A 19,301-nucleotide genomic window follows, 5' to 3' on the forward strand; every position below is an offset into this window, starting at 1 on the left:
AGTGATAAGGATGCTGTTTTATAGGAAAGGATTTCCCTACATCCACATCACGTGTGGCTAAGGTTGTACATCTGGCTTGTCCCTACAGACTGTTTTAAATGCTGTGAGTAGCCTTGTTAGGTCTTCTCATTCTGCATCTAAATATGAAAGCATAGTGTCCAATCTCCCTAACAATTCAGTATTCGCTAACCAGATAGTAGGAGGTTCAATTTGAGAATTGTCTAGGCCTCCTTTTGCCTCATCCTCACTATCCCTTTCATCCTTCACTGTCCCGATTTACTGACATACCTGTGATTGCCTATCCTCCTCCCGGCGATAATATTGTTTCAACATATTGATATGATACAGCCTTTACAGCGATCTGGGGTGTCAATCAAATAACTTATTTTAACAATTCTCTTGAACACTTTTTGTGGTCTACTGAATTGTGCTTTCAGCGGTTCACCCTGTAAAGGCAGTAATACGAACACCTCATCCCCTGGTTGAAATGTTTGGGTCTTTCTTGCTCGTCTGCTTTAGATGTTCCTGAGCCACTTTGCAAGCTCTTGTGAGCCATTCCTGGAACATGGATACATAACCTATCACAAAAGATTCATCCCTCTGTTCTAAAAACTTTTGTTTAATGAGTTTTAGAGGACCTCTTATCTCATGTGGGTAAACTAATTCAAAAGGACTAAAATCAGTAGATTCATTAGGTGAATCCCAAGTGGCAAACAAAAGAAATTCTAGCCCTTTATCTCAATCATGAGAATATTCATGGCAGTATGCCGTGATCATCATGAGATGATCAGCCATGAACTGTTTGAATGGTGGAGTAGGCTCGACGGGCCAAATGGCCTACTACTGTTCCTATATCTTATGATCCTATCTTATGACTCATTGGGGTACACAAGGCCAATGCAGAGAAAGGGGCCCTGACCGAGATCAGGCTGTAGCTCTGACTGCAGATGTAAGGCCAAGTACAAAAACCACTGAGAGTGCGGGCTACGTGAACAAGATACCTGAGAGTTATAGGGAATTCTTGTCAAAAGAAAAAGTAACTCCTTATCCCTCAAGTGAGACAGGTTGTAGTTATACTTAGGGATACAGGAGCCATCCAAACTCTTTTGCTGGGGAAAGGTACAACTTTTCCACCAGAGAGCGCACTGACTGCCAAGGTTTTAGTGAATGGTATCCAAGGGGAGTATATACCCATACCTTTGTATTGGGAGACAACCCCTTCATCCCAGGAATCAGCCTAGTGAACCTATTCTGAACTGCCTCCAATGCTAGTATCTCCTTCCTTAAATACGGGGACCAAAATTGTACGCTGTACTCCAGGTGTGGCCTCACCAACACCCTGTACAGTTGTAACAAGACTTCACTATTTTTAAACTCTAACTCCCTAGCAATAAAGGCCAAAATTCCATTTGCCTTCCTAATTACTTGCTGCACCTGCATGTCAACTTTTTGTGTTTCATGAACAAGAACACCCAGATCCCTCTGTACTGCAGTATTTTGTAGTCTTTCTCCATCTAAATGATAATCTGCCTTTTTATTCTTTCTACCAAAGTGGATGACCTCACACTTTCCCACATTGAACTCCATCTGCCAAGTTTTTGCCCACTCACTTAACCTATCTATATCCCTTTGCAGATTCTTTATGTCCTCATCACAACATGCCTTCCCACCTATTTTTGTATCGTCAGCAAATTTGGATACACTACACTCTGTCCCTTCCTCCAAGCCTTTGATATAGATAGTAAATAGTTGAGGCCCTAGGACCGATCCTTGTGGCACCCACTAGTTGCGGCTATCCAACCTGAAAGCAGCGGGAATAGACTTTTATGCCAACTAATAATCTGCAGAAGCCTCCTCAGAAAGCATGGCATAAACTTCATGAGCTCTGCCCTTCAACCTGCTTTGCATAAGCAGTGTTCACTTTCCTTCGGCCACTTCATCTGTCTGGCTATATTTTCAAAACAAAATGAAAAATGCCTCTATGTCCCTTTCCTCAAACTTTGGGAGGGTTTGTACAAATGTAAACAGCTCTCCCTGGGTCCTGGACTGGAGTCAGATCTTTCCTCACCAGAATGTTCCTTGGAGTCAAGGCCACTCTTTTGACTTAGTTCCAGCATTTTTAATTCGAATTCCTTTCCTTCTCTTTTTCTTTCCTTTTCCTCAAGTTCAAGTTTCTTCATTGTCAATTCTTTCAAGCTCAAGTTTTCTCATTTCCAATTACAACTGAATCCTAGCTAATTCTACTGATCTACCACCTGGATCGCCTTTTTGCTTCTTCCAATTGCAAATGCTGTGATATTGTTTCAATTATGCCTGCTTTCATAGCACCTGGTTTTAACTCTAATCCCAATTTTGCTGCCAATGCTATTAGCTTAATCTTGTTTAAGTTTCTCAAATCACTCAGGGATATGAACTCCTTCTCCAGAAAGGTGGTAACAACTGACAAAAATATTCCGGTAGTGTAAACTTTACTCTAATGCACAAGAATCCTGTTTTTTTCCCCCTTTTCCCTTTTCAATTATTACCCGACTTACAATTGCAAGTCGTCAGCTTTGGGTTATACCACACAGAGCCCCCCAATTATATGTTCCAACCGAGGCGGAAATAGTGCATTGTCTTTTCCCGCTCCACTTCTCCACAGGCCACAACATATATTTAAATATTTACCCAGTTAACAATATGGTCAATCATATACTCTTTGTCCCCGAATAAAATACATCAACCAGGTTTCTTTAAAGAACAACAAAATTATCAGTTTATTATAAAATAAGGTGGATCAAGTAACGAAACAAAGCATTAACACACAAATTGAAATATCAAAGTTCCCGTTTTACCTTGGGTACACACACACACACACACGCCGGTTAACAGAAAAATAGAGATTTTCTCTGCAGAGCTCCTTTACCAAAAAAAAAGAATAAAACAAGAATACATTGGCCAAATACATGTTCAGCCCTGCCCCATCCAGTCATGAATGGTGGTGGACAATTAAACAACAAACTGGAGGAGGAGGCTCCACAAATATCCCCATCCTCAATGATGGGGGACTCCAGCACATCAGTGTGAAAGATAAGGGTGAAGCATTTGCAACAATCTACAGCCAGAAGTGCCGAGTGGCTGATCCATCTCGACCTACTCCTGAAGTCCCCAGCATCACAAATGCCAGTCTTCAGTCAATTCGATTCACTCCACGTGATATCAAGCAACGACTGAAGGCACTGGATACTGCAAAGGCCCTGACAATATTCCGGCAGTAGTACTGAAGACTGTGCTCCAGAACTTGCCATGCACCTAGCCAAGCTGTTCCAGTATGGCTACAACACTGGCATCTACCCAGCAATGTGGAAAATTGCCCAGGTATGTCCTGTACACAAAATGTAGGACAAATCCAACCCGGCCAATTACCGCCCCATCAGTATACTCTTGACCATCGGTAAAGTGATGGAAGGTGTCGTCAACAGTGTTATCAAGCGGCACTTGCTTAACAATAACCTGCTCACTGAAGCTCAGTTTGGGTTCCGCCAGGGCCACTCAGCTCCTGACCTCATTACAGCCTTGGCTCAAACATGGACAAAAAAGCTGAACTCAAGAGGTGAGTTGAGAGTGACTGCCTTTGGCATCAAGGAGCCCTAGCAAAACTGGAGTCAATGGGAGTCGGGGGAAAACTCTCCGCTGATTGGAGTCACACCTAGCGCCAAGGAAGATGGTTGTGGTTGTTGGAGGACAATCATCTCAGCTCCAGGATATCACTGCAGGAATTCCTCAGGGTCTTGTCCTAGGCCCAACCATCTTCAGCTGCTTCATCAATGACCTTCTTCAATCATAAGGTCAGAAGTGGGGATGTTCGCTGATGGTTGCACAATGTTGAGCACCATTCGTGACTCCTCAGATACTGAAGCAGTTTGTGTAGAAATGCAGCAAGACCTGGACAATATCCAGGCTTGGGCTGATAAGTGGCAAGTAACATTCGTGCCACACAAGTGCCAGGCAATGACCATCTCCAACAAGAGAGAATCTAACCATCTCCCCTTGACATTCAGTTTCATTCCCATTGCTGAATCCTCCACTATCAACATCCTGGGGGTTGCCATTGACCAGAAACTGAACTGGAATAGCTATATAAATACCACGGCTACAAGAGCAGGTCAGAGGCTAGGAATTGTCCGGTGAGTAACTCACCTCCTGACTCCCCAAAGCCTATCCACCAACGGCAAGGCACAAGTCAGGAATGTGTTGGAATACTCCCAACTTGCCTAGATGTGTGCAGCTCCAACAACACTCGAGAAGCTCAACACCATCCAATTTGCATAATCGGCATCCATCCACTAGCCCTACACAGAAGGAAGTATCCTACACAGCAGGTGTACAGGTCAAGGCTCAACTTCCTGCAAATGTCCAAGAGTCAATGCCAGTGAAGACTATAGCATTCGAGCGAGGTAGTCACTGACCTGTGAGCCCTGAGCATAATGATCTGTGCCCCAGGGGACTGGATGGAAATCCAATGCCAGTTGCTCTGAAGGTCACTATGGCGTTGAACCTCTGTGTACCCGATCATTCCAGGGATCCACAACCAGCAGCACATCAGTGCATCAAGGAGTTCACCAATGCCCTGTTCAGGAGGACCTGAAGCAGAGAGGGCCACAGGTTTTGGGGCCATCACTGGATTCCCCCAGGTGCAGGGTGTCATTGACTGCACGCATGTGACCATCAAGGCTAGTGAACACCAGCCAATGGCCTTCATCAACAGGACAGGCTTCCACTCTCTCAATGTACAACTGGTGTGCAACCACCATTCATGGATCATGCAGGGCTGTGCACACTTCGTGGGAAGTTGCCACAATACAGTTTGAGGTAGTCCCAGGTGCCTGAACTTTTCCGGCCTCCTTCCAGCCTATAGGGATGGATCCTCGGAGACCAGGACTACCCACTGAGGACATGACTGCTGACTCCTGTGAGGATCACACACACACACAAACATGCACAGGAGCGTTACAGCACCTGCCACAGGACAAAGTGAGTAACAATTGAGCAGACCATTGGTCTGCTGAAGATGAGATTTAGGTTCCTGGATCGGTCCAGTGGAGCCCTCCAGTACGCCCCAGTGAGGGTTCTCATGTATAGTCATAGTTTGCTGTGAGTTGCATGACCGTGCCCTGCAGAGGGGGAGCCAATGAACAACGAGGAACGTGAGGAGCGGACTGCCTCTTCAGACGATGAGATGTGGAACAGGAAAATGAGCAAGCTAAGCCAGATGAAGGACCCCAGAGGCAACATGAGGTTGGACATGAGAGACGCACAAAGGAGGCTCAAGATGCCCTTATACGTTCACGTTTCATTTAATCCTTTATGGCCCTTGTACCTTCACCAGTAAACCCCTTCTTTGATGCAGCCATCTTTCAGCCTTCCTTCCTTAAGGATGCAATGCCATTATTGAACATTCACACAGAGCAGATCTGGTGAGGCTCCAGAGTTGACCCCTTGCAGCATCTTTGATCGACTCCAGCCTCTTCATAGAGTCTGGGATGCAGTGAAGGACAAGAGAAAGGGAGGAAGCCCATGTCTAGCACCAAACATTTATTTATATGCATTATATAGAGTGATAATGTGATCAAAATCCAGCAGCCCTTGTGTGAAGATAGTGATTCTACGTGTATTTCTTAATTCTCTTACATGAACTCCTGCGCGGTGCTGCCCCTGCACTGTTAGCTGAAGTGGAGGCTGCCAGCTGACCTGGTTGCCCCGTGGCTAGGGATGACCTTGGTGGTTGTCCGCGGGATGCCTCGGGCCTGGAGATGATGTGATCCTCCTGTGTAAAAGCAGTACCGCCTCCTTTGGCAGGGATGTAGGAGGAGCTAACAACATTTGCAGAGGGGCTGAGGAGCTGGTACCTGCACCAAGAGCACCCTGAGAGGAGTCTCCAGCTGCAGGAGGTACACACTGCTCCTTCCTATCAAGGCAGACTTCTGTCTCCCTGCTTACCTCAGCAGCTTTCTGCAGCCATATCTACTTGGTTCAAGTGGCAGGTCTCTTCCTCCCATCACTCGGGAGCAAGATGTCCCTGCTATCCCTGTCACCCTGCAGCAGCACCTGGAGGGAGGCATCAGGAAAGCGTGGGGCTGCATGAGGTGCCCTATTAGCCATTTATTGAGAATTGTTGATACCTCCTTTTCTTCCAGGCCTTGTGATTGTACAGTGCATAATGGCCATTTAGCTGCCGAGGCATCAGCTGACCCTTGCTCCCCGTCTCCGGGCCCAACCCCGACAACATCATTGTATGCGGGGTCCGTACCATTAGAGTTGATTGGCTGGCCGCCACTGAATGAGATGCAGCCAGCCACCACTGCCCCGACGTGGATTGCGTACGGGCTCCGGCCCCACCAACGTGACCAGCGTCCCAACAATAAGATCCAGCCCATTGTGTTCAAAGCAAAGTGCAGTACTGATGAATGGAAATTATAATGAATACTATTATAAACCATTATTGATATTGTATTATCACCATTGCATGAAAACCTCAACTGAATGTTTATGAAAAGGATATAGATATATTCATCATTGGGAATCTGGGTTTTACAGTGATTTTATGAATTTGTAAACATGTTTTGAGTGCAGTGGCAGATTGCCACTGTATAAATGGATTTTAAATGTGGACTGTTATCGCAGATGAGGCACACATACATCACTTGATACTGATCAGAGTAGTGAACATGAGGAATTTATAATATGAATGTAATATAATATGAATGCTCATAAAAGGTAGAAAAGGGAGTGACAGACAAATAACTGTTTTTGATTCCAGTATTACATAACTCATGGGGAGGCTGTGGTAATGTCACTGGGCTCATAATCCAGAGCCCAGGTTAATGTTCTGCAGGCACGGGTTCGAATCCCACCATGTCAGATGGTAAAATTTTAATTCAATTAATAAATCTGGAATTAAAAAGCTAGTCTAATGGTGACCATTGTTGATTGTTGTAAAAACCCATTTGGTTCACTAATGCCCTTTTGGGAAGGAAATCTGCCATCCTTACCTGGTCTGGCCTACATGTAACTGCAGACCCACAGGAATCTGGTTGACTCTTAAAATGCCCTCTGAAATTGCCTAGCAAGCCACTCAGTTCAAGGGCAATTTGGGATGGGCAATAAATGCTGTCCTTGCCAGCAATGCCCATCCCACAAACAAACTAAAAAAAAATTAATCCACTGACATTATTACAGGCTCCTTTTATACTCTTGTTTGCTTCTTTGAAAGATCACTAATGTTTTGCTTGCCAAACATTTGCACTCTTTGTGCAGGATAACATGCCAGTTTTAAAATCTTTACAATGCTTGTCCTTGGTATTAACAAGAATTGATAGGGTTTAGTACAGGTGAAATTAAATTTCACTGAATGCTTAAAAGACAAACATGCACAGTAATAATTGCATATGAGTAAAGAAAATAAACTGTTTAAACCTGCACTGATTACATTATAAAGGCAAATACTTTTGACAGCTTTCCTACATTGCTTAAAGTAAAGCAGCTTTATTATATGTTGTGTACATTCGTCCTGAGGAATTTTCTTGACCTGTAGCAGACCATCAACTGCCAATGCTTAATGAATCCTTCTGAAGTGCTAGTTGTTGTGTTTGAAAATTTACTGTGACTAGTAAATGGCCGATGGGATCAACCTGGAATTTTTGAGGTGATTTTTATGAATCATTGTATGAATTGCTAACGGAGAGCTTTGCTTAGCAGTAGCACATATCAGAATATCAGGCGCATGCTTTCCAAGCATTATGCTCGGAAAATTGTGGGCAGTGCACTCCTTAGTTTCCAATAATAGTTTCTGGCAGGCGGGGCTCCCTGCCAGCAGCATAGGCTCATAAAATTAAGCCTTTTGTCTCTGGAGCTTGGGTTAAGCTTGTGCTGTTACTAAATAACAGATTAATTTTGTACATCAGTTTGAATAAAATATACTAGAAGTGCCGTATCATTATTTAGTTCAGTTGGGCTGTCAATGAAATTTAACAAAACCTGAGTGACTAATATTTCTGCTATGTTCCTTTAGCAAGTATTGTTCAATTAGCTCTACTCATGTATATATCAACAATTGGAACTGGTAATTGCATAAAATATCGAAGTAACATAATGCCCCAATATTTACAGGGAGGTGAGGAGGGTGTGTGGCACATATGTCCTGTTGCTCTGTTTCATCAAATGGATCTATTCCACAAAAATGCCTGTAATTGTGTTAATGTTCAAACCAGCAAAAGGAAAAATACTGATGTAGAAATGAACAAATCGTTTATTATAATTATTGCTCCATTGAAGTCACTTTTTATTAGAATTGTGGCGGTAGTGGTAAATGGCCGGCAGTGGATTATAACAGGCTACCAACTGTTTTCCACCAGCACTGGAAATAAAAATCTGCGCCAGTCTCTTTATGCAGAACTCAGCTCAGTGTAGCTTTTGATGAAAGTGTTTATTGTCATTCATTTCTGGTGCCCTAACTTTAAGAACAGTCTCCTTTCATCATGACTGGTTAAAAATATTCCAGAGCATACACATTTTAGGAACCGCAATAGTGATCAGAAGAAGAAAAAAACATTTCAGTGGCAAGACTTGAACTTGAGAAAGATATTAGCACCTTTGTCAGAAGTACTGTCAAGAGAACCCTCAAACACACATTGCTTGAATTCCTGTCAAGATTATTTACACAAATTTGATGCTAGTTTTTTTTATTCGTTCATGGGATGTGATTGTTGTTGGATAGGCCAGCATTTATTGTCCATCCTTAATTGCCCTTGAGAAGATGGTGGTGAGCCTCATTTTTGAACCACTGCATGTGACAAAGGTATTCTCACAGTGTGTTAAGTAGGGAGTTTCAGGATTGTGACCCAGAGACAATGAAGGAACAGTGATATAATTCCAAGTCAGGATGGTGTATGGCTTGGAGGGGAACTTGCATTCTGCAGAATTCTATTTATAAAGGGAATGGGGACATCAAAATGACGACAGTCAACAGAAGTCTTACTGCAGAGAGGAGATAGTTTTAACCCATTAGTCCAAGCTGGAGTTGAACTCAGGTCACAGAAATGAAACAAGTGCCCAATCATATTGCCTCTCCATACTAAATATTTCAGTTACTGCTTGAAAATTAGCATTAAATGAATTAAGGGGCATTAAGTTCCTCAATTTTTGTTTTTTTGTAGCACTGTAGCTGTCTGTTACTTTTTGGCCTATACTGTTCATCTGTATTCTTTAATGATGTACCAGATATGCTGTTACTCAGCTGTTGGAGAGTAATGAGCCATATGCCATTAATGTTGTGTACCACCACAGGCTTTGGAAGGCATTCAGATCCTGTCGCAAGAAGACAGTTCCCTCATGGCGCTTACAGACTGGATTTTGAAGATGACAATCGTGGCTGGAGATTTGATATGGACATGGTTATTATTTATATCTATTCTGTCAACTGGGTCATTGGATTCATAATTTTTTGCTTTCTCTGCTACTTTTTTTTTCCTTCTTTTTAAATTGGTGCATTAAGACCTTGGCACAGTGAGGATTGAGACAAAATTGGACCACATAATGTTGATCAGTAAGCTTTGAAAAATTTTCCTGAAGTATTGCACATTTTCAGTTAAAGAACACCCAGGGACATGATAAGGGCAAACACATTTGAAAGGATGAGTTTGCAAAGTTGTTTCCAGTTGCTATTACCTTCTGTGGTATTAACCACCAATGTTGAAATCCAAGCTGCCATTAGTGGAGTCTATAGAGTGCAATTTACCCTGGATACAGTTTCCATAAAAAATTGAACACAATTTGGACTCTGTTCAAAAGCTTGAATATAACCAACTCAAAGCATAATTGATTAATTCCATACAGAGTACTTCTGGCATTTTGTTTTCACTGCCAAGAAATGTTTGTATAAGGACTAATACTGGAAGTAACTGGAGGTAGTGGAGAATACATCCTATATAAATCCAGAATTACATGCAGGTTTTAGACAAATGTGTTGAACAGTTGCTTTCATTGGTTCAAGCACACTCTTCAAATGTTAGCCTGAACCTTTGAGCAGAATATTAACAATATTTCAGATACCCAAAGACAAAAATAATAGCACGTTGAAGCCAATTTAAAATAATTTCTTATTTAACCTTCATTTGTCTTAAAGTTTATTTGTAACAACTTTAAATAAAAATATAACACTTCCATTAGAATAAATGTTAGAAAGGTAATGGTCAATAATTTTTATTTTAGTAATGGCAACTGATAGAAATATCAAAATCACAAATTTCTTTTCACTTAGTGATTTAATTAGTGTGCTGTTGTGATGTAATTTGCTTTGAAAGGAGACCTTTATTATTGTACTTGGCCTATATAAATCCTGGATGATGATTGTTTTGTTCCTTTTGATTTCTCCAGTAATTATAAATACTAAGAGCTCGATGAAGGATCTTTGACAATTTAGGAAAACATTGCCTCCATTGTGCCAACTTTATATCATTAGTAGTAATGAGATCTGTGAGACCAGTTTTCATAAAGAGCACACATGGGGAGGAGCAGACGTACTGCCTACCGCTAGTACGAACGAGAGACCAGAGTAATTTTTATGGTTGGGCCTAATTTGAATTGGATTGGCTGGCTGTCAACGATCACTGGTTGCTGATCGGGGTGAGCAGGAAATCACAAGGGGGAGGAGGCCACTGGGCAGGCATCAACAGGTGGAAAGATGTTTTTTCAATACTGTCACCACTGATCGTTTCTCTGGCCTGCATTCCAATCGAGTGAGGTTCCATATTGCAAGCTTCCCCTCATAAAATTATCACTATTGATCGAACTGCCACAAATGATAGAGAATAAATATACTTTGAGAGAATTTTCTCATCCATTACTCCTGTGTTCATCTCCTCTAAAATAGATAAATGCTCCCTGTGACAACAATTACTAAGGAATTCTATAAGAAGTGGGATGGGGGCTGGGCACTCATCTAGAATTATCTTGAAAAGAGAATATCTGCTATTGGTGTTGAAGACATTTACTTTGCTTACCTGACTAAGGTGGAAAATCTGGTGCCAGAGTTTGAGTGCCAGTAATGTGCCAGCACTGTGCTGTCCAGTACTTTACAATGAGACAGCCATGGGTGCAATGCAATGATGTATTTGAGCCTCACTATACCTTCAAATAAATATCTAAATGAAGGTAGGGACTCCCTGCCCAGTATTTTTGGGTCGTTTGTTCCACATTTGCCATGTCATCACTCTAACAGAAATGACTTCCTGGTCTCTTGTGTGCCCATCGGTTTTACAAGTTGTTGAGACTTTAGTTTCCTCTCGCTGCATTTAATTATTTTTTCATTTTATTTTGCTTTTCTTTTACTTATCTCTTATCCTTTTCCATTCAAGTGAGTTTTACTGGTTTGCAATAATATCCACTGGTAGGATGGGCATTCCTTTTGGATTTCCTGTTGCTTTCAACAAGCTTAAGGAGAAGGATTTTCAGGGGAATAATTAGAGGAAGGGTACCTGTGATGGGTTCACCTGTTACCCAAGTAAAGGGGTTCAGAGATCCTGCCAGATCTGCTTGGGCATCTGAGGAATTGTGCCCTTTAGGTGCCATCTTGTACAAACATAAACTAATCTTGAGATGTTAGAAGTTGAAGAATCATATAGATAGTGACAGACATGCACAACCTGCATTCTAGCCTGGGTGTCAGTAGCTGGCTGTGCATCACGCAGCTAGATAATTTACAAAGGCTTGAGGTGTTGTTGCCTTGGAAGATGTGCAATTGGCAAGATTTTTAAATGAACATTGAAGGTGAGTCCTAAAAAAGTTATGGGTTATTCATGAGATGCAATGCAAGCGCCATAAGGTTGAGAGCAAGTCATGGGTGAAAATTAGATCTGGAACATGTTGACGGGCAACACTTTGTAGCCTTCAATCTTGAGCTATTTATGAGATATACATGGTACTGTTAGGTGGCCTTTTTTGAGAGATTCCTTTAGATTTACCATCTTCTAAAGTTTTCCAGGTTCTAAAGGTAATGTACACAGCATTGGGTTAGGTTACCATTCCCTACTAGGAATGGTGTAATACTATGGTTTTCAGTGGGGGGTGGGTGACACCTTTAAGTGCCAAATAGGACGCCCCTCCTCACACCCCCCTCAAGCAGCTGCATGTCCATTTGACCATCTCTTAAACATGGTATGGGATGCTGTACTACTAAGTCACTTCTGTTCTGTTCCTCTGTTCTGTTCCTCTGTAATGGGTTTCTTCTCGTTTCATTTCTGCCTGCCACTTCTCAACACCGCACCCCCGCCCGTTGTGCAAATTCTGTGTAATTCTATCTAACGATAATTATCTGCATCTGCAGTTACTTGCCATTAAATGAATTTGGACATGCAGGATAGAAATTCCACTCCCCTATTGGGCTTTCTTCCTGCACAAGCAACTATGAATAATTATTTAAATGAGCTGGAAGCAGAAAATTGGGAGCAACCGGTTCACTGCACTGTTGGCAAACTGGTTCAGGAATGTGGCACAAAAGCCTCCATAAAGACAATACCAGAAAATCTCCCCTTTAATGTTCCTTTCTGAAGTTTGAGGGATATAGTAACTCTGGTATCTTGTATTGGAGTGAAGAGAAGTAGTTTTATTCATTGAAATTCATTGACCTTAAATGTAGTTTGAGATGATCAGAATTGGATTTAAGTGGGCTTGGTTGAAATTGATAATGACTTAATTAAAAGTTCTTCAATTAAATGCAGGATTTTAATATTATTTATACTAAGTTTTGCAAAAAAAAAAGCCCCACAACTTTGTGATCGTGAATTCTGCTTTATTTCATAGAGTATATAATGATACAGCACAGAAAGAGGCCAGACGATAGTGTCTTTGCCAGGTCTTTCAAAGAGCTATCCAGTTGTCCCACTCCTGCTCTTTCCCCATTACCCTATAAATGTTTTCCCTTCAAGTATTTACATTTCCAGATGTAGATCCCTAATCTTATAAGTGCTTTTGTTTCCATTCAGTGTTCCAAATATTCCTAAATTTTAAACATTATTGAACTCTTATCAGTAGAGAAGGATAATCTAAAAATAAAAAAAATCTAAATAGGGGCTAATGTTGAAGTGGTGTTTGTTAGTTGTTTTACATTTCTTAATGCATTAAAATGATTCATTTATTTAAACAGCTGTTGAAATGTCACTTCCAAATGATAATTTGCAAAGTGAATAACAATGAGAGATCAACAAGAAATATAAAACATAATAGAATTTGAGTCTTTTCTCTACAGGGGTGTGCATTGGAAAATCTCAGCACGTTGCCTAAAGTTTTCACTCCGTTTGAAACCAATATGCACTAGTAACAGGCAAGGACTTGAAAGATCTACCCTTTTAGAATTTTGGAAATACTGGCTGGATTTCCCCAGCCCACAGAGACAGCTTTGGAGGCGGAGTGGGAGGCGAAGAATATATGATTGACTCACATTGGGTGGGCTCCATGACATTTTCCTGCCTCTTTGCACTTTTCCTGGAGGTGGGGTCCCAGCAGCGATGGCTACCTTAATAAAAGCAAAATACTGCGGATGCTAGAAATCTGAAATAAAAACAAGAAATGCTGGAAATAGTCAGCAGGTCTGGCAGCATCTGTGGAGAGAGAGAAGCAGAGTTAATGTTTTGGGTCAGTGACCGTTCTTCGGAACTGGCAAATATTAGAAATGTCAAAGGTTATAAGCAAGTAAAGCGGGGATGGGGCAAGAGATAACAAAGGAGAAGGTGTAGATTGGACAAGGCCACAGAATAGCTGACCAGAAGGTCATGGAGCAAAGGCAAACAATATGTTAATGGTGTGTTGAAAGACAAAGCATTAGTACAGATAGGGTGTTAACGAACTGAAGATTGAATAGCAGCAAGTACAAACATAAGAAAAACAGTGGGTAAGCAAACTGAACAAACTAAGATGAAATGAAATAAACATACAAAAAAAATGTAAAAAAGAAAAAATAACTGAAAATGAAAGTAAAATGAGGGGCCCGTCATGCTCTGAAATTATTGAACTCAATATTCAGTCCGGCAGGCTGTAGTGTGCCTAATCGGTAAATGAGATGCTGTTCCTTGCGTTGATGTTCACTGGAACACTGCAGCAAGCCCAGGATAGAGATGAGAGCAGGGGGGAGTGTTGAAATGACAAGCAACCGGAAGCTCAGGGTCCTGCTTGCGGACTGAGCGATGGCTACCTATTCGACAGCAACCAGTAGCCAATTGAGGCACTTATTGGGACAATTAACCCCTATTGTGGAACACAAGCTCCCCACAGCAAATTGAGTGAAAGCGGTTTCACAGCCGGAGGTCTGATACGCGATCCACGTGAGGCCTTTTGGTCTCTCCAAGCAGAAGCCATGTTATTGCAGCCACTTCATGGAGACTGATCTCTCTGCTAATGTAGCACTTGCTGCAATAGCAGCAACTGCCTTCCTTCTGAAGGCGCCTCAATGGTGCTGCCCAGGCTCCTGCTGCTGGCCCCTCAGCAGTACCTGCACTGCATAGATGCTGACAGCCCTACCCATGGGCCACGCTGATCAGACCTCCTGACATTGGAACCCGGCCAATGTCCCTGATTGGATAGGTCTCCTAGAGGTGGCTTCTTAATTGGCTGCCTCCAGGAAGATCATGTCTGATGTCCCGTCACAGCTCCCGACCCGGAATTGAGACCAACTTCAGGATTGTGACCCACCCAGGAAAATTCAGTCCATTGACTTTGGTATTGATCTATTTAATGTAATTTATTTTAAAAGGCTATTTATTTTGAGGTTTCAAACATCATTAAGAATTTATATCTTAACTATTCCTTTCCTACTGTGGAAATGAGGTAGAAAACAAACCAAATTTGGAACCATATGACATATGCACACACACATCTGTGTGCTTCAGATGGTTGATTTTTCTAACTCTTGTTTTTAATAAGCACTAGAGATTTTATAACATCTCTAGGATGATTCAAGAGCTGCAAGATTTTTCAAGCTGTATTAATGACAGTAACTTATTAAGAGAATGGGTAGGATTTTTGTATGTAAAACACACTAAGCCTGTGAGGAGATCTTAAATGAATGTTTTCTGGCATGGGAGATCAAAAACAGAAAGGGCCCTCGTTAACCATGGAAGGGAGCAAATGAATAAGAAATTCTGGTGTTCTCTCAGACCTTTGCTAAGTTATTTAAGCTTGCATGGTAGCAATGTGCTATATAGTTACACTTCAAATATAGAGATAGTAGCAGCCTCACTCTTCAAGGTCACAATTCTTTTACAAGCATACATGCCTTTGAAAGATATGAGAGAAAGTATTTTACCAGTCACTGTTTGCAGGCATTTAAATATTTGGCATATTTACCAAATAGTTTCAAAGCTTCTGGTGTCAGCACATTCCAAGTCTTGTGCAGCCTCTCCATCCTTTCATACAACACAAATCAAACAACTTTTCTCTGCAATGCTGTTAGGCTGGTGGCTAGTACCTTCAGCAGGAGAAATCTGTGGCTTTGGCTTCTGATCCTGGACCCAAGACTCATTTATCGTATTATTTACTATGGAGTAAAACCTTTCAGTCCCCACCTAAATAAGACAATTACCATCTGGTTGAGCAATGTTGCTGTGATCTGGAGCATGAACAGAGGTAGTTAAAGAAAAAAGTGGTTTCTTACTCCACAACAAGACATAGAAGCCTAAATCATTTTGTTTTGCAGGTGAAGATGCAGCCTGAGGATGGGTCAGTATCATTACATTCCTTAAAGGGTAGAAAGAACAATTGGCAATCAGACCAATTCGAGGGAACAGACAGAAGTTTTTCCAGCTCTTGCCCTCATTCACCTTTGTTTCAACCTACATGGGTGACGGTAGCAAAGTGATAATTTCACAGAACTAGTAATCCATGGGTTCAAATCCCACCATGGCAGCTGGTGGAATTTAAATTTAATTAATTAATTTTAAAAATCTGAAATTGAAGTAATGGTGAAGCTATCAATGGGTAAAAACCCATCTGGTTCACTAATGTCCTTTAGGGAAGGAAATCTGCTGTCTTTATGTTGACTGGCCTACATGTGACTCCAGACCCACTGCAATGTGGTTGACTCTTAACTGCCCTCTGAAATGGCCTAGCAAGCCACTCAGCTCAAGGGCAATTAGGGAAGGGAAACAAGTACTGGCCTTACCAATGATGCCCACATCGCATGAAAGAAAAAAAATAATTCAGGTGAAGTGGAGAAAGAGTAAAGCTCCATATTTTTCTAGAATAATGTTGACCTTTACTATGGTTTTAGAAACTGGAGTTGGAGATACAGTGTTAGATTTGATCTCCTTCCCAAATTTTGGGTATGAATGATCTGCCAGAGTCCTGATGGAAATGTAATTATATCTAAAAGCATTAACCTGTTTCACATAAAGCAGTGCAAAAATTTATTTTAACTGAAGAAATATTCTGTTGCCCAATTCTTTAAAGTACAACTGGGAAGAGTCAAGATCTATACTGCAAAATAGGACAGAACAGGATACGAAGCTTGAAAAGAGTAGTAGAGAAGACCAAGAAATCAAGGAGTTATAGTTATGTGATACCATTTAGATTTTAAATGGTTGAAGATTGTATGAGGAAGTTCAGCCGAGGAGAGCTAACAAGTTGCACAATTTTGAGGTCATGGGAAAGAATGAGCTAGAGTAGAGACTGTGCATTGAATCATAATTACAACCTAATGAGGATGCACAGACAATTAGGAGGAAAAGGAGAGGAAAGTTCAAAGAAACAATGAAGTAGTATCAATGAAATTGAGAGGGATTTAGAATGTTGAAATGGAGAGAGGTTGGAAGCTAGAGATGACAGAAAAATTGCTAATCAGGTAAAAAGCAGTTTCTTCTATTCTGACCAATAGTGTGAGAGAATACCAAAGTGGAAAAGGTAGTTTGGATCAATCCTTGAAGTAAGGAAGCTGAACAAAAATATTACAGTGGTACATTTCCATATGACACTGGCTATTGCTGTTTAATTTGCAACTGCTCTTGCTCCATTCAGTGGACCTCAAAAATAATTATTGTTTTGTAGCTTCTTCATCCAAGATGCAGGAAATTCTTGAGGTTTACCATCAATCAAAATAGTGGTTTGCCATTGTGTGTCTGTTCCCTAGATCAGCAGCTCACTTTTATCCAGAAGTTACTATCCATCATGTTAAGATAGTCCTAGCGATCAGTGTGTTCCAGTGTTCATTTTCAGAACTCTGATGCTCAGGATTGAGGTGGGAACTCTGGACACAGAGACCAGCCACCTCAACTGAAAAACTATAGAAAGAATATTTTATTACAACAGCATACTGTCATCCTGCAGACACTCATTTGTTGAAAGTGCAAGAGTCTGCATTTTTACTGTCATAACCTGCTTTACTCTTAGTTTCTTTGTTTTTCAGGGGTTATTTGAGTGGTTGTTGTTTTATGAAGTTGTAATTAAAGACAGTAATATCAAAGTTATAACTAAAGGTCTCTGAGGTCCCAATTTTCTAAAGTAATCTGCTTATGGATTCATGTTACCAACAAAGAACTGGGGACAAGAACAACTAAAAAAAATTTGGGGGTGGAGGGGAGATGATTTTTCTCTTTGAAGAAAAACTTCTCTTTGGCTTTGCAGAACTCAACACTGATGCTGTAGAATATTTATGAATGCTATAAATTCTATTATTTACACAATCTTATGCGTTACTAATGTATTCATTTCAATAAAAGAGTTTTGAATCTGCCTCGTTGTTTTAACTGCAGGGGAAATGTCACAATTCATAATATAGCAAAATGATGCAAATATAATTGTATTGGGATGCAGCTCGTTTACTAAACCCTTAAAAATTAACCCAGTCACTGGTAACTTGCTATGGTAGTACAGGAAAGAAAAACCCAAAATTACTGGGTTCACGTGCCCCTCAATCATTCTGGTTGCTCTCTTCCACATCCTTTGAGTAGTAGCAAGATCCTTCTTGAATTGTGCCGACCAGAACTGTACACAGTATTCTTAATAAAATTAAAGCTATCGCAACACAGCCTTCTGATGGTGAGTAAAGCAAGTCAGATGTTGGGGTATTTTTAAAATTCTCCTGTAGCTTACCCTGTTCAGCTTTGGAGTCTACCACCTTCATTATTTGTATCATCTACTAATTTACCATTCACCCATCACACCTGTGCTCACTCACCTACATTGGCTCCATGTTAAGCAGTGCCTTGAGTTTAAAATTTTCATCCTTGTTTTCAAATCTCTCCATGGCCTTGCACCTCCCTATATCTGTAATCTCCAACCCTCCGTGATATCTGCGCTCCTCCAATTCTGGCTTCTTGGGCATCCCCGATTTTAAACCCTTTGCCATTGGCCTTCAGTTGCCAAGGTCCTAAGCTCTGGAATTTCCTCTCTGCCCCTCTCTCTCTTCCCTCCTTTTAAGGTGCTCCTACAAATCTACCTCTTTGGCCATCTGATCATATTTCCTTATATGGCTGTGTCAAATTTTGTGACGCACCTTGGGATGTTTTACTACTTCAAAGTTGCTACATAAATACAAGTTGTTGTGTTAGTTTAGCCATTGTGCTTGTGACCCCTAGCTCCAGATCATGGATGAAGATGTTAAATGATTCAAATCCTGAAACAGACCCCTGTGGGACCCCGTTGGCTGATGACAGTCCCTGTACCACTACCCTCTGGACTCTTATCAGTCAACCGATTATGTATCCATTATTAAGTATTACCATTGATTGCTGCTTTCTTTATTTTCAGTACCAACCTTTCCAAAGGAATTGTATCAAAGGCCTTACTGAAACCATGTATACCATATCTTTAGTTAAAAACTTAAGAAATAGGAGCTGGAGTAGGCCATTTGGCCCTGCGAGTCAGCTCCGCCATTCAACAAGATCATGGCTGATCTTCTACTCAACTCCACATTCCTGCACTATCCCCATAGCCCTTAATTCTATTAGTACCCAAAAATGTATCGACCTCTGTCTTGAATATACTCAACGACTGAGCATCCCCAGCTCTCTGGGGTAGAGACTAATACAGACAGCTTCTTTGCGTTCTCCTCACTGCTTACTTCCCCACCTAATTTTGTATTGTCAGCAAACTTGGATATGTTACACTCAGTCCCCTCATCCAAGTCATTAATATAGATTGTTAAAAGCAGAGGCCCAAGTACTGACACTCGTGGTACCCATTAGTTACAGCCTGCCAACCTGAAAATGTCCCATTTGTTCCTATTTTCTGTTTTCTGTCCATTAACCAATCCTCAATCCATGCTAATATATTACCCC

The 19,301-nt window shown here is 41.3% G+C and overlaps 1 protein-coding gene across 1 annotated transcript in view; it reads left to right on the forward strand.

The window, feature by feature from the left end:
• Positions 1-17,754, forward strand: part of rnf180a (ring finger protein 180a) — a 135,082-nt gene extending 117,328 nt beyond the window's left edge. The window contains exon 7 of the mRNA XM_068026505.1: positions 9,325-17,754. Within this exon, the coding sequence (XP_067882606.1) occupies positions 9,325-9,518 (194 nt within the window). The 3' untranslated portion in view covers positions 9,519-17,754. The remainder of the gene's footprint in view (positions 1-9,324) is intronic.
• The last annotated feature ends 1,547 nt before the right edge of the window (positions 17,755-19,301 follow it).

This window comes from Heterodontus francisci, chromosome 1 (genome assembly GCF_036365525.1).
Source record: "Heterodontus francisci isolate sHetFra1 chromosome 1, sHetFra1.hap1, whole genome shotgun sequence".
Lineage (NCBI taxonomy): Eukaryota > Metazoa > Chordata > Chondrichthyes > Heterodontiformes > Heterodontidae > Heterodontus > Heterodontus francisci.